We start from the raw sequence: 20,432 nt of genomic DNA on the forward strand, positions 1-20,432 counted from the left end.
ACCCCAGCCATCCCACTTCTCTCCCCTCCTCCTTGGTTTTGTCCATTGTGTCCTTTATAGCTGTTCCTGAAATCCTCTCCCCTCTTTCCCCCCATTGTCCCCTCCCATCTCCCCTCTGTTTACTGCTAGATTGTTCATAATTTCAATGCCTCTGGTTATATTTTGCTTGCTTACTTTTTTTGTTGACTAGGTTCCACATGCAGGTGAGAGCCTATGGTCTTTGTCTTTCACTGCCTGGCTTATTTCACTTAACATAATGTTCTCTAGTTCCATCCATGTTGTTGCAAAGGGTAGAGCTCCTTCTTTCTTTCTACTGCATAGTATAAAAGTCCTAGAGAAAAACATAGGCAGGAAAATCTCACACATTCCACACAGCGGTATTTTCACTGTTATGTCCCCTATGACGAGGGGCATAAAGGAAAGAATAAACACATGGGATGTCATCAAAAGCTTCTGCATGGCTAAAGAAACAGCATTAAAATGAAAAGAGAATGAACTGTATGGGAAAACATATTTGCCAATGATACCTCAGACAAGGGCTTGATCTCTGAAAAAACCTATAGTAATTTTAAATATAGTATTTTTCAAAGCAAGAGGCATTACTTAGTACATAAAGGAATCATTTATGATGTAAGAAGAGTCAACTAGTGAGCTAGGTAATAGAGTTATACATGTGTATGCTCTCAACAATATGATTTTAAATTGCATAAAACAAAAACTGAGTTACTTAGATATTAGTGATATTAGGTCACTTAGATATCCTTATGAAAAAGAAATAAATCTTGACCTTTTCTTCACTTCATATACAAATACAAATTCTAGATGAATTGTAGATCTAAATGCGAATGATAAAACAATAAAGCTTTTCAGAATAAGGCATAGGGAAAGATCTTTATAGCCTTAGAAAAGACAAAGTTTTTAAAAATAGGACATAGATCACATAACCCTAAAGAAAAATAAGTGGTTTTACATTAAAATTAAGAATTCCTGCTCATTAAATGTCAGCATAAAGAGTGAAAATGCAAACAAGATAATCTTGTTATAGAAATAATCTACAAAGGATTTATGTGCAAACATATAAAAGTATTTGACAATAATAAAAATTTAAATAATCCAATAAAAATGAACAAAAGACTTGAACCGGCATTCCGTAAAAGATGCTGTCAACTGGCCAGTATTCATATGAAAATGTGCTCCCCTTCAGTGGTTTTCAGAAAAATGCCATATTGTAATACTATTATTGCCCATTCATCAGAATGGCTAAGATGAAAAAGAGAGATAGATGTTGTTATGAATGAAATATTGGCATTTTTTCTACTACTGGTGAGAATGAAAGTTCATTTAGCATTTTATAAATCTGTTTGGTAGTATCATAAAAATCTGAATATATACCTATTCCCTAACCCAGAAATTTCACTCCTGATCACATACCCAACATGCTTTCCTCTCTTCAGAATATGCCCAACAGAAATGCATATGTTCACCAAAGGACATGTGCATAAATTTTAAAATAGCACAATTCACAACATCATAGTGAATAAATAAGTTGTGGTGTATGCATATACATTTCTATTCAGCAATGATAAGACATGATCTATTGTTCTATACAAAAACATGGGTGAATTTTTCAAGCATGATGTCAAATGAAAGAAGCCATAATGTATGCATACTTTGAGGTCCATATTTTATAAAATTTTGTAAGTGCATGAAAGAGCCTGTAGATCTTTTGGTAATGTTCAGTATTTGACCTGGTGGTGGTTACATGTGTTGTGTTTACTTTGAAAATTCATCAATATGTACAATTGTGATTTGTGTACTTTTTGCTACACTAATAAAAATATTTATTAAGATAAAAATTGATTGAAAGTTCTGAAAATTGCAGTTAAATTTTCAACTGTTTTGTTTCCTTTTAGGGTGGTCTTTCAAGGACACAGGTCTTTACTTGTTGGACCCCCAGTATCCAGTATTTTCTTATTGCTTAGGGTACTGTTTTTCACCTTTCTCATCTCATGGCACATAAATTAATTACTAAAATTCTGTGGCAACACCAATTATGTATTATATTTTTGCCAGTCTGACAAAAAAATAGGTATAATTTTGATTCATTCACACTTGATGGCTGTTGTTGTGATACCTGTTGTCATTTTTTTTTTATTTGACAGTCTAAGGGAAAAGAGGTCAGTGCCCCTGGCTAATTAGTCAGGTATTGCATGTTTCAAAAATCATTGTGGCACACCAGTGTGCCTCAGCATACTGATTGAAAATCGCTGGCCTGGGGCAGTAAGCCTGACAGCTGGTGGTTTCCTTACCTGAATAGGGTTCTCAGTTTTCTGCTTAGAGATGCAGTTGGTTTTCTCAGACCTACAGTTCTCATTTTCAAATTAAATAAATCTAGGCTCTTCTTCTTGGTCAATCATATGGCATGTGGGTGAGAATAGGAATTTTGAGGATCAAACATTCTATATAGACTGCCATCCAATCCTCTATCTCACTCTGTTTTCATTGGTACCTACTGCCTTTAACTTTTGTGAATCTGGGGTAAAATGTGGTTTGCTTCTTCTTGATTTCCTTACAAGCATACTTATTGCTTATCCTCTGAAGTCTCCTGATTCAGTTCCAATTCTCAGAATTTTCTGGACAAATATTGCCCCTCTGTACTTTTTTGCCTTCTAATAAATGAATTTGTCTGTAAATGTCTGCCTTTTTACAAGCATTTGTATGATGTTTACTCTCTGACTAGATGCTGTTCTAAGCACCTAAATATTAACTCATTTAATTCTCCCAACAACCCTATGATGGAAGTATCATCATTTATAGATTTTCTTTAGTAGAATGTCATACATTTAGGTATAATTTTATTATTGTTCAGTTGTAACTATTTTTAATTTTCATCATCACATTTTTATTTAATCCATGAATTGCTGAGATCTTTAGTTGCTAAATAAGTGTTTTTGTTTCTATTTTAAAACAACACTGTTCAAATCAATTAATATTTTTAATATCTTTAATAATGTCATAAACTGTCTGCTATGAGGATGCTGAGTTAAAATAGTACTTTGTTTATGGATTTTTAATTTTCTTGAAATTTGGGTAGTTAAGTAATTTATTTTTATACAATGTCATTTATTTTCATGATACATATTTTTTCACTATTTTGGTTACAAACTTTGCTTTTAAAACTATCAAACTCAATAAAGTGTTTTTACTAGTTTAATTTTACTTATTTAGTATTATTGTGAATTTTAATTAATTTTAACTTATTTGTATTTGCTTATTACCATTCTATTTTTCTTCTTTTATTCCTTACTATCTTTTCTGTTCTCAATGGTCATATTTTTTATTCATTACCCTTGTTTGGTTTAGGAAATTTTAACTCCCCACTGACAGCTCACTACCCCTACTTTTCAGGAGCATGTGTGTGCATGTGCATATGTGTTTGGTCTAGGTTACTAATTTTATCTTTTTAAACACCAGCTATAATTAAAATTATTTTGCAAGCAACATGCTTTTGGGCAGCTCTTATAATTTTTGCTTTATTCTAGATGTTATGAATGTCCCTAGCTTATTTTTTGTGTGAGATAGATATAATTGTTTAATTTGTACTCCTCAGTAGTTGAAGTGTAATTTTATTCCCAGGGCTAATATTTTTTGAATCATGGAACAATCCTCATCCTCAGTTATAGCTTTTCAAATATTGTTTTTCTTTTACACCTGTCATTGTATTTCTCACAACTGCTGTAAAACATTTTGTGGAGCTTTTTATCCTGTCATCACTGTGTTTTAAAACAAAGTTTATTTTTTGAACTGTTCTATGTTTAAAGGAAAATAAATTTGAAGATAATGCTAGAGTTTCTATATATATACACCTAGATTCCATTTTCTAAAGGTCTTACATTAGTATGATAGAATGGTTAGGATTACTGAAGCAATATCACTTTTTTAAAAAAATTATATACTGGATGAATAACACAATGCCTTCTTCCAATTTATTCAATTTTTAGATGTCTCTAGTCTGGAATTTGAGTTTTCTTTTTAACAGTTATAATTTTAAATATCTAGGTTTCTTATTTGTTCTTTCCTTAATCCACCTGCTCTTATTTTTAATTACTTTCTATTATTATTCTAGTTTTTATTTTATGAAAATTACACTGTCATTAATCTTCCTGAGCATTCTAAAATTATCTACAAGTGTGTCAGAAAATTTTATGACATAAATTTAATCTGGTGTTAATAAGATTTTTATTTGTTTTTACCTTATATTTCTCTTCCTATTTTCCTATTTAAATCTACTATTTCTATATGTTTGGGGCAGAGGAGACTGCTATCTTCATCTGATTGATTATTTTCTAATTACATTTCTTTGTTGTGAGGTTGTTGATATTTCACATACATTCACAGAATCAATGGGTGACTTGGTCTAATTCTTGGTAACGAATCTCCATGTATTCTTTTCACTATGGGAATGCCTCTTGCTATAAACCATTAATCCAGGCAGCTATCCAATAATAGCTCTCAATAAAACAATTCTCATCTTCTAGTTTGCATGGATTAAGTTTTGGGTTTACCTTAGATATCATTACCACATAAGAGCTAAATTTAACAGCTCTACTGTAAAATCCATTAGGCCGATAGTGCCAGCCTCACTCACAAATTTGTATTAATTGTAAGGTTTAGGTTTGTTGGGTTATTTATCATGGCTTTAAATTCTCTCTCTGTCTTTTTATTTAAACCTATGTTTGCTATATGTTTAGAGCAGAGGGGATTACATCAATGTATGAATTTTCTGTACTATCTTGAGTTGATTATTTTTAATTTTGTTTTCTCTTCTCCATTTTTTTAGGGCTTGTTTTAATTCCAGCAACTGCATTTGGCGAGTTTCTGGGAGGTCTCATTGTTTCCAAGTTACATATGTATTGTAAAGGCTATATGAGATTTGTCATTGTTACATCTGCTATATCACTTGTACTGGTTGTGCTTTCAATTTTTGTACACTGTAATCCCATACCATTTGCTGGAATCAGTGAAGATTATGGCGGGTAAATAGAATTTTATATGTTATATATTTACTACCAAACTCTACAATGAATTTGTTAGTCAGTTAATAATTATCCAGTAACTTTTATATCCTTATCATTTTTAGAATTATGGAACACAGACATATAAAGCACAGTTTAATCTTTCATATTAAGGACAGAAATATTATAACGATACCTGCTATATGATTGCTTATGCATTCACAAAACATAAAGAAAAAAACACTTTGAAATGATTAAAACCTAGAAGCAGAATTCTTGTACTGAAAGTGGTTAGCAACGTGGAAACGGTACTATCTGTACAAAGCGAGTCTTACTTTGTATTCCTGAATTGGTATGTCTGCTTTCTTAAAGACATCAAAGAATGGAACGGAAGTACATGTGAAAGTATGTATGAGTAATGTCTCCTTTAAACTAAAAATGCAAAATTCAAAGAACTGGGCAGAGACTGACATTAAATACACGGGAACAGAACTGGAATTGGACACCAACAGACTGAACAAGTAAAACAAGTAAAGAAATTGCACTTCCAGCTACAATGGAGTAACTTATGGCAGATCAACACTCCCACTGAGAATAAGTAGAAAAGCTGAATAGAGTTTTAAAAGATTTGTTTAAAAGTTGCTCAGATAACTAGGAATTTAAAAGCCAAAATGCTGAGAAAGGCACACTTTTGAGAGGAGAAGCAACTTTCTGCTGCTTCTTTCTGTCGCCCACCCCCACCCTGCAGGCCAACTGAGGATATTTGCTAATTCTGCACATTGGCAAGAAACTGAGAGTCTGGACAAAAGATTTGGGCAAAAAGCACTAGTAAGATAAAAAGAAACCAATATAAATTTTTGACAGATCTATGAGAAAAATTAGAGAATGGGGTGGGGTATGATATCAAAGAAAGAGGTGAGCAAATGAGATGACACTCTGTTGGGTTTTCACTCAGTATATTTGCTGAATTAGGAAGCTAAGAGGCCAAAATCAAGCAGAGTCTTGTAGAAGCAGAGAAAATGTTCAGTAGTATTATGATGGCCTTTACATAAGAGGTTAATGTGCTGGGAGGTTAGAATGTACTAGGGAGAGGAACTTGGGTGAATATAAGTTCTCAATATATTTGAAAGGCTAAGACCTAGAGTGAGGTCCTTCCCTAAAGCACTATTGCCTATCCAGGAGTTAATTCTGTCTTTAGTTGGGTTGATGTGATCAGCCAGCACTCTATCTAGCAGCAGAAAGAGACATCCTGCATTCTGAACAAAAGATGATACACAGAGCTGTAAACTGGCTTAGGCAAAGATGTGCATGAAAAATAAATTATCAGGCAAGCCAAGGACATGGCCAAAAAGCTATGGGACAAAACAGACAATAGAACAGATCCACAGGGGATCCAGATATTGAATAGCATGGGTTTGAACTCGTGGGTTGACTGACTGTATATTTTTCTCAATAAATAACAGAGTCAGCACTCTGTGTCCCTGGGTTTCACATCTGCAGATTCCCACTCGTGAATGGAAAATAGTATTTTTGACCCACATTTGGGAATGCCCATATACAATGGGTCAACTTAAGTTATACATAGATTTTCAACTGTGTGTGGGTTGGAGCTTCTAATCACCCAACCCTGTGTTGTTCAAGGATGAACTATGTGTACGTGTATTAGGTGTGTATATAGTTGCACTATATGTATCTATACTGGTCTGTTTACCTATACTACTGCCTGTTTTTGTATGGTCTGCAAGCTAAAGAGTGGTTTTAATATTAGTATGGGTTGTGAAAAACAGTAAAGAAAGCACTTCTAGTTTGTACTCTGATAAGCAAAGAGCATATAAATTGTTACTTGTCACAGCAAGAAAAAAAATTGAACTAATTACAGATTAATAAGTGTCCTTAGATTCTCCAGAGACTTGAGACCACAGGGCAAACTGCTGCCCCCCAAACTGGAGAGATAGATCAATAGAGACAATTGCAATTTACTGGGAGCCGAAGGTGTCAGTGCTGAACATTAGACAGTATTTGAATATTTTTGGATGTGGAGCTTGGACTAAGTGGAGAGTTAATAACTCTTGGACATGTAGTCTTAGGAAGAAACCCTCTCCACTTTAAGGGCTCTTATATTTAGGTGCCCTGACCAGGTTCTCGCAAGAAGAAAAATCCTCCTGTGTTTTGGATTGGGGGAGAGGGAATGTAACCATTTTGAAATATGCCCAAGAGAAGTCTGCTCCCTGTCACAAAACCCTGCTTTTTAGGGAAACAACCAGAGTTTCCTGTACCAAACTTTAGAACAGAGGGCAATTAGACAAGTGGGTCTTTCTCTAACCTTCCTGTCTCATACGAGGGAAAGAAAAAAAAAGAAAACCTAAGCAAAACTTATGAAGGCCACAGTCTAGAGACTCAAGCCCATGAAAAAACCTGAGATTTAATCATAAGATTTAATCATGAGAGTATAGAATACTTCCTCCCTACAATACTACCACATCAACATATATTATATAATGGCAGGTAATTACAACTGAAAGAGCTACAAGACACACTCTATTCAATAAAGAGTTTCTAAGGAAACCCAAAGACGATAGTGAAGACAAAATGGGGATACCACAGTAAGATGAGGCCTCTGATACCTACAGTTACAACGAACTTTAATCACAGCCTAATTCCTAGACAGATAATCGAAAAACCTTACAAAAAGCCCTATCTGCCTGATTTCTTATTACCCGATACACTCATTAGAACATTACAAGACATTCTAAGAGGCAAGAAAAAGCACAGGCTGAAAAGACAAAATAGGTATCAGAACCAAGTCAGATATGGCAGGTATTTTTGGAATGATGAGACTGTGAACATAACTATGATTAATATGCTAGGGGCCCTGATAGAAAAAAGTAAGCAGAGAAATGGAAGCTCTAAGAGAAAAAACATCAAAGTAAATTCTAGAAAGAAAAAATACAAAATACTATAACAGGAATGAAGAGTTCCTTCCTTGGGCTCATCAGCAGACTGGACAGGATTGGGAAGATTATAGTGACTCTGAAGATATGTCAATAGAAACTTCTCAAACTGAAAAAGAGAATAAAAGAATTTAAAAAAACCAAAACAGAATATTCAAGAACTATGCAGCAATTTCAAGGGTTTAACAAATGTGTAAAGGAAACACCAGAAGAAGAAGGAAAGAAAGGAACAGAAGGAATAAGTGAATAATGGCTGAGAATATTCCAAAAAATAATGACAAATACCAGGCCACAAATCCTGGAAGATTAGGAAACACCAAAAAGTATAAACATCAAAATAATCTATACCTAGGCATATAATATGTAAACAGCACAATTAAAAAACAAAGGCAGAGTTTTGAAAGAAGACAGAAGAAATAAAAACTTGCCTATAGAAGATCAAAGACAATTTATAACAGACTTTACAAATTATGCAAGCAAGAAGAAAGTGGAATAAAATTATTAAACATTGAGTGGGGGAAATCCCCTCAACCTAGGATGCTGTATGCAATGCAACTGTTTTTCAAAAATGAAGGAGAAATAAAAATATTCTCAGGCAAACAAAAAATAAGAGAATTGTCACCAGAAAACCTGCCATGCAAGAAATGTTTAAAGAAGTTCTTCAGAAAAAAAATGATGTAAGTCAGAAATTTGGATCCACATAAAGGAATAAAAGGCAAAGAAATATAGAACATTAGAGATACATGAAGATAAAATACAATGTTTTGTTATTCTTATTTTTATTTGGTATAATAGATAACTCTTTGTTCAAAAATAAAAATAGCAATAAGGTGTTTAGTGATGGTAGTTTATGGACAGTGAAATGTGCAACAGCCACCTGGTGGAAAGTAGGGAGGATTGGGAATGCTCTGGGGCACCTGAAGTGCCCATGAAGTAGAACAGCGTTCTTTGAAAATAGATTTGTTACTTCTAACTGTATAATGGGAACTCTAGGGAAACCACTCAACTGTTTTTTAAGTATGATTGCTGTGCTAACAGAGGAAAAAAGATGGATGGAATTCTATAAAATACTCCATTAAAACCCAAGAAGGCAGAAAAAGAGGGAAAGATGAAAATATGAAAGCAAGCATGAAAAAACAATTTGATGACATATAATTGTGCATAATAGTTTCTTATAAGCTTCATCTTTTGTTATCAATCTCCTTGTTCATTTAATTTCTTTTGTGAACTTTATTTTTATTGTTGACACTCTGACAGAGGCCCCCCATTTCCCCTGTCCTTCCCTTTGCTGAGTCCCAGCCATCCTCTCCCCTTTTTTTTTCCTTGGCAAGTCTAGTTAAAGATTTGTTTATTTTGTCTACCATTTCAGAAAAAACAGCTTTTAGTTTTATTGATCTTTCCTGTTTTGTGAGATGTAAGTCTCTATTTCATTCATATTCACTCTGGTCTTTATTTCCTTCCTTCTACTAACTTCAGGCTTAGTTTGTTCTTTTTCTAGTTCTTTGAGATGTAAAGATTGGTTGTTTGTCTGAGATCTTCCTTCTTAATGTAAGTAAGTACTTTTTGCTATGAACTTGTCTCTCAGAATTGCTTTTGCTGCATCCCATCAGTTTTGGTACATTATTTTTCTATTTTTATTTATCTCAAGGTATATTTTTTTAATTTTTCTGCGACCTGTTGGTTGTTCAGTAGCATGTTGTTTAATTTTCATATATTTGTGAATTTTTTTATTTTTTCTTATAATGAATTGATTTCTAATTTCATACCATTGTGGCTGGAAAAGATGTCTGAGACAATTCCAATCTTAAATTTATTTAGATTTCTTTGGTAGTCTAACATAACATCTATCCTGGAGAGTGTTTCGTATGTACTTGAGAAGGATTTATGTTTTGCTGTTGTTGGGAGAAATGTCTTAAAAATGGTTGTTAAGTCCATTTAGTTTGCATAACGAAGTTTAAGTTAATAGTTTTTTTAAATAGACTTCATAAATTTTTATGCATAATTTTATTCATTGCTGAAATTGGAATATTGAATTTTTCTAGTATTATTGTAATGCTATTTATCTCTTAAGGTCTGTTAATATTTGTTTTATGTATTTAGGTGCCCCTATGTTGACTGCATAAATATTTACAAATGTTATATTTTCTTTGTGGGTTGGTCCCTTTTCATTATAAAATGACCTTCCTTATTTCTCATTACAGTCTTTGTCCGAAAGTCAATTTTGCCTGAGAAAAGTATAGCCACCTGAACTTTCTTTTGGTTTCTGTTTACAGGGAGCTTCTTTTTCCTCCTTTCACTTCCAGTCTTTGTGTGTCCTTACACTGGAAGTGAATCTCTTGTATGAAGCATGTAGATGGGTGCTGGTTTTGTAAAAATATATTCATGTATTCTATGTGTTTTGATTAGGGAATTCTGCCCATTTACATTTAAAGTTTACATTAGTGCTTGATAGATATGTACATATTGCCATTTCATCATTTTCTGGCTATTTTGTAGTCCCTATGTTCTTCTCTTGCTCTTCCTTTGTGACTTATTTTCTTATTGGTATACTTTGACTCCCTTCTCCTTATCCTTTCAGGGGAGTCTAACCTTTTAGTGCCTCTGGGCCGCAGTGGAAGAAGTGTTGTCTTGGGCCACACGTTAGGTACAGTGAGACACATAATCACACAAAAAATCTCATAATGTTTTAAGTAAATTTGTGATTTTGTGTTGGGCCTCAGGTTGGACACCCTTGCTTACATATTTACTTAGGTTTTTGTTTTGTGGTTGCCATGAAGCTTACATAAAATGTCTTATTTTTATATGAGTTTCTTTTTAAGTTGGTAACAAGTTAACCTTAAATACATACTAGAGCTCTACATTTTTACTCCCCCTCCCCCACATTTTGGTTTTGATGTTAGTTTACATATTTTACCTGATACAAGTGTAAACACTAATTATTGTAATTCTATTTATTTTAATAACTTTTAACTAGATGGACCTTATCCATAACTATATCCTTACTTATAATTGTGATAACTAGATTAATTTTATTACTCAGACAAGCCAGAGCTCTTGGATGCCTCTCAGACCTTTGTGATTGTGCAAGCCACCTTCTTTGTCTTTAGAGGCTCCCAGTGGTAGAGAATGTTCCAAGAACTGTCAGTGTCCCAAAGGAGAGTATTGCAGTCAGCATGTAGATGAAGGTTAACTGGAAGCTGGACCCTTAGGCACTGAGAAGTATGTAGTTAGGACCCTTCAATGGAGAAACTGGAAGATGGGCCTTTTTGCTTGATGGCTTGCTTCTTCTGTGTTGGGCCAAAGTGTACAGTTGTAGGGGTTGTTCCTGTGCTTTTTAACAACTTCTTTGTTTCTCAGCCCCATGGGACTCATGAATGCAAGCCCCTTTGGCTATCAGAGTCAGGCCTCTAAATGCCCATCCCTTGGTTAGCAGCTGCAAAAGCTGTGGGTACCTGCATCCATGTAGGCTCCTTCTAGGGAGATAGTGACAATTTGGAGCAGAATGAAGAGAGAAGGCAGAGATGGTGTCTAATGACTTTCTTGGTCTCAGGAGGATTGCAGGCATCCCCTAGATACCTGCTAAATTAGGAGCCTTACTTGAAGGCAGTATCTTTCAAAGTATGCAAATAGGTCTCTTTCAGGGAAATTCTGAGAGATTGGCTATTTTCGCCTGCTACTTCCATGCTGAGCTCTGAGGTATGTAGCCAGAGTGAGTCCCAGAGAGACTGTTAGGAACTATTTCTTTACTATGGTCTTGTGGGTCTCCTGGACACAAGGCCTATTTCTTTCAGAACTTGGTAGTTAGGAGGCCCATTCCTCAGGTGTGAGTCTTAAAAGTTGGTGTACTTGATGTGAGTTCCAAACCCTGTGCTGCTCAGGAAGGAAGATGGGAGTTGGGAGCTCCTTCCCAATTATAGACTCTGTGCTGAGGATGGGGTTTACAATGAGAGTGTGTCTCAGCTTTTCCTACCCGTTTCAATGTGGGCGATGTGGATATTTCCTCATTTGCCCAAGGTGTAAGAGTCACTCAGCTAGTTCCTGGATTTCTTGTAGAGGAAATTTCTCCATGTGTAGCTCTCCACGGGAGGTGGTGAGTTCAAGAGGCCCCTTTATCAACAATTTGGATTAGAATAAGGATAGTCTTCTCATTAAATGGTGCTGAAGTAACAGAAAAGTTACATGCAAAAATAAAGGAAGGACGAAAGACTCTAGACAGAGAATTTACACCTTTCACAAAAAAATTAACTCAAAATAGATCATAGACCTAAATATAAAACACAAAACTATAAAACTTCTCAACAATAACATAGGATAAAATCTAAGTAACCTTGGATTTGGTGATGACATTTTAAATACAAAACCAAAAGAAGATACATGAAAGACAAAGAAATATGTTCAACTTTATAATAATTAAAAGCTTTCTCTTGAAAGATACAGTTAATAGAATTAAAGATAAACCACAAGTTGGAAAAATATACAAGTATATCTGATAGAGGACATATCCAAAATTTTCAAAGAACTTTTAAATATCATTAATTTGCAAGTAAATAAGCCAACTAAAAATGGCAAAAGTCTGAACAGACACTTCGCTAAACAACATATACAGATTATGATAAGCATATGAAAATAGGCCCAGTATCATATGACATTAGGAGGTTTCAAATTAAAACTATAGATACCATAACATTATCTATTAGAATGGCTAAAAGTGTAAAAAACCGATAAAAGAAAATGCCAGTGACTATGTAGAGCAACAAGTACTCTCATTTACCGCTATTGGAAATATATAATGGTAAGTGACTTTGGCAGTTTCTTACAAAGCTAACCATAGTCTTGCTATTTGTCATCTACCCAAATGAGATGAAAGTGCATGTTCACACAAAACCCTGCTAACAAGTTTTTATAGCAGCTTCATTCATAATTGCCAAAAACTGGAAGCAGCCAACACACCCTTTAATAGGTGAATGGATAAACTACACTATATTCATATATGGGATATTATAGAGTGATAAAAAGAAATGAGCTCTCAAGCCACAGAAAGACATGGAACAACCTTAAAAATACATATTGATAAGTGAAAGAAGTCAGTATGAAGGCCTACATAATGTATGATTCCAACTACATAACTATTGGAATCGGGAAAAGGAAAAACTATTCATTCACCAATTTTTTAAAAATGTACCATACTAAAGCAACATATTAATAATAGGTGAAATTGTGTATAGGAGAAGAACATGGTAACTCTATATGCTCAATTATTCTGATCTAAAAAGTGAAGTTTATTAATCATAAAAGGATGAAAGAATATACCACAGACAGTACAAGTTTTGTAAAGCTTAAAATATTTACTATCTGGCCCTATACAGAAAATATTCATTCATTCCTAGCCTAAACCTACTTATTTGAAGGCAGCAATTTCAGATTGGATGACAAGATTAAACCCCAAGTAAATGTAGTCTGTATGAAACCTACAACAAACAATGGCATATATAGTTTAAAACTATAAAAGATAATAAAAGTTATACAAACAGTAAATGAAAGAATGCTAGAAGGAGTATATTGATATCAGACTTCAGAATCAAGAAAATCTCAGGGATGAAGAGACATTGCAAAATGTCAATTGGTCAATTTACCAATAAGAACAAACACCTCTACTTAGGTACACAGCTAACAACAGAGCCTCAAAATATAAGAAAGAAAGGCTAGCACAACTTGGAAGGAGTAGAAGACAGATCCAGAAATATGCTTGAAGCTTGATCACTACCGTCTCAAGAGAGAATAAAGAAATACTAAATAACACAGTCAACCAACTCAACCAACTCAAACTAATTTGTGTCTATGGAACTCTCCAGTCAATAACAGCAGAAAAGGTATTCTTTCTGAGTACAAATGGAAAATTCAGCAAAACATATAGACCATATTTAAGAACACAAAACAAACCTTGAAAGTTTAACAGAAAAACTGAAACTATACAATATGCTTTCTACCCCAGTGAAATCAAACTATAGTCAATAACAAAAAGATAATGGGAAAATCTCACATTAACAAATTAAGTAGAAATATTTTTTAAAACCAAAATTGTACATACAGAAATGAAAATTAGGATGTGTGAGAAAAATACCCTGAATACTCCAAAATTATACATTGCAGAAGATTAGTGAAATCAATAGAAATAAAATCATGAAATCAATAGAAATAAAAACCTCCCAAGAAGGAACACAAAGACAAAAGAGAATTAGTAAAAATGAACAGAGCATCAGCAAGTTGGATGTCTTCAGGTGGACAACTATATATTTCGTTGGAGCTCCCAAGAAAGGGGATTTGGGGAAACAAAATATCTAAAGAAGTTATGTCCAGAATTTAAAATTTTCATATAAGCTATACATCTATGGATTTAAAAAAAAAAACTCAGCAAAACTTCATTATAAGAAACAAGAAGAATATTACACCATGGTTCATAATAATCAAGTTGCTCAAAATAAGTGTAAAGAGAAAAATCTTAAAAGCAGCAAGAGGTGAACAAAATACTTTGTATACAAAGGTCCAAATATAAGGCTAACATAGATTTTTACATCAGAAACAATATATACTTTTAAAGTACTGAAAAGAAGCCAACCTATAACTTTATATTGAGCTAGAATATCTACAAAAATAGAGAAATAATTTTAGACATAAAAATGTACATGATATACATGATATTGAAGTGCTAAAGGAAGTCTTTCTGCTTGAAATAAAATAATACTAGGTGAAAATATGAACTACACAAAGCAAAGAAAAACAAAAGAAGTGATTACTGTATAGTAAATATTTTTTCTTATTTAAATCACTTTATGTAATTTTTAAAGGGTATTTAACATGTAATATGAGTTAACATGAATGCTAGAATGTGTTGGTACACGAAGTTAAAGATGTATAGAGCAAATTTTAAAGCAATCACTAAAATAAAAATGAATTGGAGTTGATAAGCCCTCATGAGAGTTAACATAGCATTTCACAAAAATATCTGTTTAATCTGAAATTAAGCAGAAAATAGGAAAAAAGAACAAAGAAGAGATAAAATGAATAAAAACAGGATAGATTCAAACCTAGTCATACTGTTAATCACAGTAAATATAAATGGGTGTAATATCCCAATAAGGCAGAGAACCTCCAACTTGATTTTTCTTAATAATTAATGCAAGTAGTCCAAAATTAACCAGTGATGATACAAAAGATTTGAATAACACTGCCAACTGGATGAAATTGATATTTGTAGACTTTTAATCTAACTTTTTCATCTAACAGAGCAAAATATACATTCTTTTCAAGTGATGAAACACTTAGCAAAGTAGATTGCATTCTGCAAAACAAGTCTCAATAAATCAAAAGGATCAAATCATACAACAGAATTAAATTTCTAACCATGGGGAATTAAATTAGAAATAAATCAATAAAAAAGATTTCTGGAAAAATGGAAATATTTGGAAAATGAATAACTGACTTCTAAGTAACCTGTGGATCAAAGAATTTTTAAAAAAGGGAATTGGGCAGTCTTTTGAAATGAGTAAAAATGAAAACACATAATAAAATTTGTGGAGTTCTGCTCAAGTAGTGTTTATGGGATAATGTATAGCATTAAAAGCCTGTATTAACAAAAGAAAAATAGTGTTAAACCAGTGATATTTGCTTCTACCTGAAGAAACTGGAAACACTAAAGCAGATTGACCCCACAGGAAGTAGAACAAATGAAATTGAGATTGGAACAGGAATCAATGAAGTTGAGATAAGAAAAACAATGGAAAAATCAAAAAAAGCACAGGTGATATTTTGAGAAGATTGATAAAATTGCTAAACTTCTAGAGGAGAAAATTGCTATCAGAGTTAGAAATCTGATGTGATGTTAGTGTAGATTCTACCAGTATATTTTTTTAGATTTTATTTATTTATTACTAGAGAGAGGGGAAAGGAGGAAGAGAGGGAGAGAAACAGCCATGTGTGGTTGTGTCTCAGGTGCCCCCTACTGGGGACCTGGCCTGCAACCCAGGCATGTGCTCTTAGACTGGGAATTGAACCAGTGACCCTCTGGTTCACAGGCTGGCACTCAATCCACTGAGCCACACTAGCCAGGGCTCTACCACTATTACAAGTATAAGATAATAGCATGAACAAGTTTATGTCTATAAATCTGAAAAATTTCATGAAATGGATAAATCTTTTAAAAGCTACAAACTCACTCAAAAAGTAATAGATAATTTATATATTTAGGAAATAAATTTGTAGCTAAAAACTTTGTGACAGACCAAAACAAAAACAAGTACAGGCCTAAATGGCTTCCCTGGGGAATGCTACAAAACATTTTTAAAATATCTGATTTTACAAAAATTCTTCAAGAAAATGGAAAAGAAATGGATAATTTTTTTAAATTGTACTTTAATTGTTGTTCAAGTACAGTTTTCTGTCTTTACTCCCATCCCAGCCCACCCCCAGTCCTCCCAACCTCCCACACATTTCCACCCCCCTACTTTTTGTCTATGTGTCCTTTATACTTGCTCCTGTAGACCCTTCCCCTTTTCCCATGAAATTCTCCTGAAATTTCCTCCACTCTCCTCTCTGGTCGCTGTCAGCCTGGATAGTTTCTAACTCATTCTATGAAACTTTTTTATCATGATATAAAACTAGACAAAGACATTGTAAGAAAAAAAAATAGAGACCTATATCATTCATAATCCTTAATTCAAAACAAAATTCTTAATAAAATCTTAATAAATTAAACCCAATAATATAGTAAAAGGAAAATAAATTATGATCAAGCAAGATTTATCACAGAGATGCAAGGCTAGTTTAATATTTGAAAATCAATATAATCTACCATATCCATAAAATAAAAATGAAAATGTATATATAATCACAATCAATGACAAAAAAGCACTTTTTAAGTGCAATATTTATTCTTGGTAATCTAGGAAACTAGGAATGGAAGAGAATCTATGAAAATACAACACTGACATCACACTTAGTGAATATTATGTACTGAATGTTTGTTTGGCCTCCTCTCAGAAAATTTGTACGTTGGAGCCCCAACCCCCAATCAATAGTATTAAGAGGTGGCACCTATAGGAGATAATTAGGTTTAGATGAGGTGATGAAGTTGGACCCCATGATGATGGAATTAGTGACCTTAGAAGGGGAGGAAGAACCCAAAGCCTTCCATCTATTAGTCCTGTGAGGGTATACGGAGAAGTTGGTGGTCTTCAATCCAGGAAGAAAACCCACACCAGAAACTGAAGCTGTCTGTGCCTTGAGCTTGGACTTAGCTTCCAGAACTGTGAGAAATAATGCCTGTTGTTTAAGCCACCCAGTTGATTATATTTTGTTATAGCAAGCTGAGCAGACTAAAAAAAGATGAGCCACTGAATGACCAGGAATGCAATAAAGATGTTTGCTTTGATGACCTATATTAACATTGTACTGGAGGCGGTAGCCATTACTGTAAGAAAAATAAATAAAAGGCATCCAGGTAGAAAAAGTGGAAGGATACCTGCATTTATTTGAACACAACACAGTTATCTACACAGAAAATCAAAACACTATTATAACTAATAAACTGAGTTTAGCAAGTTTGCAGAATATAAGATCAACATAAAAGAATCTATCGTGTTTCTATCTATCAATAAATTGGCAGAAATTAATATTAAATAGTACTGTTAAGAACAGTATCAGGAAAAAAATTAATATTGTCAAAGAAAAGATCAATATATAGGAACCTATAGTAATTCTAGCTACTACTTACAAACAACTGGGAATTTACAATAAAAATATTAGCATTCATATAAAGAAAAAGAAATAATGATAAGTATGAAAAAGATGCTCAACATCTTTAGTCATTAGGGAAATTCATATTAAAAATCACAATATGAAGTTACTATATCCCTGTTGGAATGTCTAAAATTAAAAAGGCTGACCATACCAGCTGTTGATGAGGAATTCAGGAAACAACTGAAACTCTCACACACTACTGGTGAAGTGTGTAATAACACAACCCTTATGGAAAACTGACAGTTTCTTAAAAGGTTACATGAATACCTACCAGACTACCCAAATGTTCTTCTCCTTAATCTTTACTCAAGAGTATGGAAGACATGACCACACAAAGACCACGTGAAGATCAGCTGCATGAAAGTAGCCAGATAAAGAAAGGGTGCATTATGTATTATTCCATTTCACTAAAAGCTATGAAATCCAAACTAATGAATGGTGACAGAAAGTAGATCATCAGATGTCAGGGTGTGGAGGAATTACAAAGGAGCATGAGGAGGTTTTCTGGGGTGATGATTATGCTTGTTAACATGATTGATGATAATTTCACAAGTGTATGCATGTATCAAAATTTCAAATTATAAACTTTAAACATATATAGTCTATTGTATACTCATTATACCTTAATAAAGCTGTTAAATTATTTTAATGTTTTGTGAACCTCATTGATATCTTATTTGTACATTAATAAGTATACTACAATGGCATTATAATTACATTCAATGTCTTTTTTTAAATATAGGACAGGGAAGTTGGGAGACCTGACAGCTCCTTGCAATTCTGGCTGTAAATGCTCAACATTTTATTCACCTGTGTGTGGAAGAGATAATATTGGATACTTTTCTCCTTGCTTTGCTGGTTGTACATATTCTAAAACAGTAAATGATCAGAAGGTAATTATTTTAAATTATACTTCTTCCTCTCCAGTAAGATTTTGAAGTTGTAGATGATGTTTACATTATGGCAGCAATCCAAACAAGTTAAAATTGAACATATGTTATCTGTATCTGTCCTTTGATATTTTATTTTTTAAATATTTGTGTTTTTATGTTTAAAGTGACTTTGTAGCCAGCATATAATATGGTTTTTCTCTGTCTTCAGTTTTGTTAACCTGTTTTTTAATCTGAGTTTTTAGAGTACTCGCATTTATTATAATTATTGATATGGTGTGTTTAGATCTATCTTCCTTTTTATTAATGGAAATAAGTATATTTTACTATATTATTTTGATATGACTTTTGGCATTTTGATTATATCTCTTTGAATGTAATTCCCTCATTTTTTCTTTGACCCTTTCAGAACCTGAGATCTTGTGATTCTACAATCTGTTCACCCACATTCTTCATATTTTCACTTTTGCCCTGAGGCAGCCTAGGTTCTATAACCTGCAAACACTGGCTGTGCTACATATCTTTTGTCTGACCTCCAGATCCACTTTTCATACTTCTTCCCAGTCCTCATTGTTCCAGGAGACTGATTTATATGATGAGAGCTTCTTTGCCTTCTGGCTTACAACTACACTAAACTAATACAGAGTTCTAATAGAAAATCAGAAAGATGAGGAACAGCAGTGAAGTCAGCGTCATTTTTTAGGTGCCCTCTCTGACCCATGGACTGACTACCTCCCCAGACTGAAGGTCTCAGTTTCCTTCAAGGAAGCCTCCACGTGACTTTTTCCTTCTGAAAACCATTTCTACCCTAAAAGTTTTCAGACAATCCTTTTAAATCTACTTTCAGAATAAATGCTGGATCTAGCTACCTTCATCATTGCCTCTGTTACTTACTGTGGTCCCAATCAGCATCACTTTGTACCTTGTTTCAATATCTTTTTAACTGTTTTCTCAGCTTTCACCTTTACCTTCATAGGCCAAGAGTCTTAATATAGCAGCCAAGTGATCTTTTAGAATGTCATTTATACATATATCCCTCCAATGGTTATACATTACTAAGATTAAAATCCAAAGTTTTTAAATTAGCCTTGTAATTATTTACCAGTCTCTGTATAATCTGATCTTCCCCCCACTACTCCATTATATTTTCTTGTAGTTTACTTTATGTTCCTCTGCTCCAGCCACATTTTTCTCCTTGCTTTTCTTTGAACTTATCAAGCAAGCTCTAGACCCAAGACCTTTAAATTTCTGTGTTTTTGTTTCTCTGCCTAGAATGCATTTTTTAAAAGATAACAAACGGCTCCTTCTCTTCCCTTCTTCATATCTCTGCTCAGTTTATCAGTGAATCATGGGGTAGTCATTAATTATGATAAGTTCACAAACATGATTTTTGGACCTACATGAATCATTCAGATTCAAGCCATCTTCGTTTCCTCTTATACCTTCACTAGTAACCTAGTGCCATATTTCTGTTGAGTTTATGATATTTCTTAACTTAAACCCTTTTCAATAAATTAATAAATTGCTAATTTGTCTCTGTATCTTCAAACTCTGTTTAGTTCTTCTGAGACAGTATCACCTATTCATCTTTCTTGAATTATCAACCCTACGACAACCACCCCCAGTTTTCATTTGCTCCCAGTTAAGTCTATCTTGTGACTTTGGCCCTAGAAACTTTGCTTTTGTAAACAAAATAATAATAATGATAATAATAATAGTAACAGCAACAATAATAAATTTAAGCATTTATGTACAACTGCATTAGTATAAAGACAAATATC

At 33.5% G+C, this 20,432-nt stretch overlaps 1 protein-coding gene across 1 annotated transcript in view; it reads left to right on the forward strand.

Annotated features, from left to right (window-relative positions):
• Nucleotides 1–20,432, forward strand: part of SLCO6A1 (solute carrier organic anion transporter family member 6A1) — a 68,710-nt gene that overhangs the window by 29,578 nt on the left and 18,700 nt on the right. Inside the window, exons 8-9 of the mRNA XM_045848341.1 lie at nucleotides 4,841–5,036; nucleotides 18,504–18,654. Coding sequence (XP_045704297.1) covers nucleotides 4,841–5,036; nucleotides 18,504–18,654 — 347 coding nt within the window. The remainder of the gene's footprint in view (nucleotides 1–4,840; nucleotides 5,037–18,503; nucleotides 18,655–20,432) is intronic.

Source organism: Phyllostomus hastatus, unplaced genomic scaffold (assembly GCF_019186645.2).
Source record: "Phyllostomus hastatus isolate PE091 unplaced genomic scaffold, TTU_PhHast_1.1 phas_contig_58, whole genome shotgun sequence".
NCBI lineage: Eukaryota > Metazoa > Chordata > Mammalia > Chiroptera > Phyllostomidae > Phyllostomus > Phyllostomus hastatus.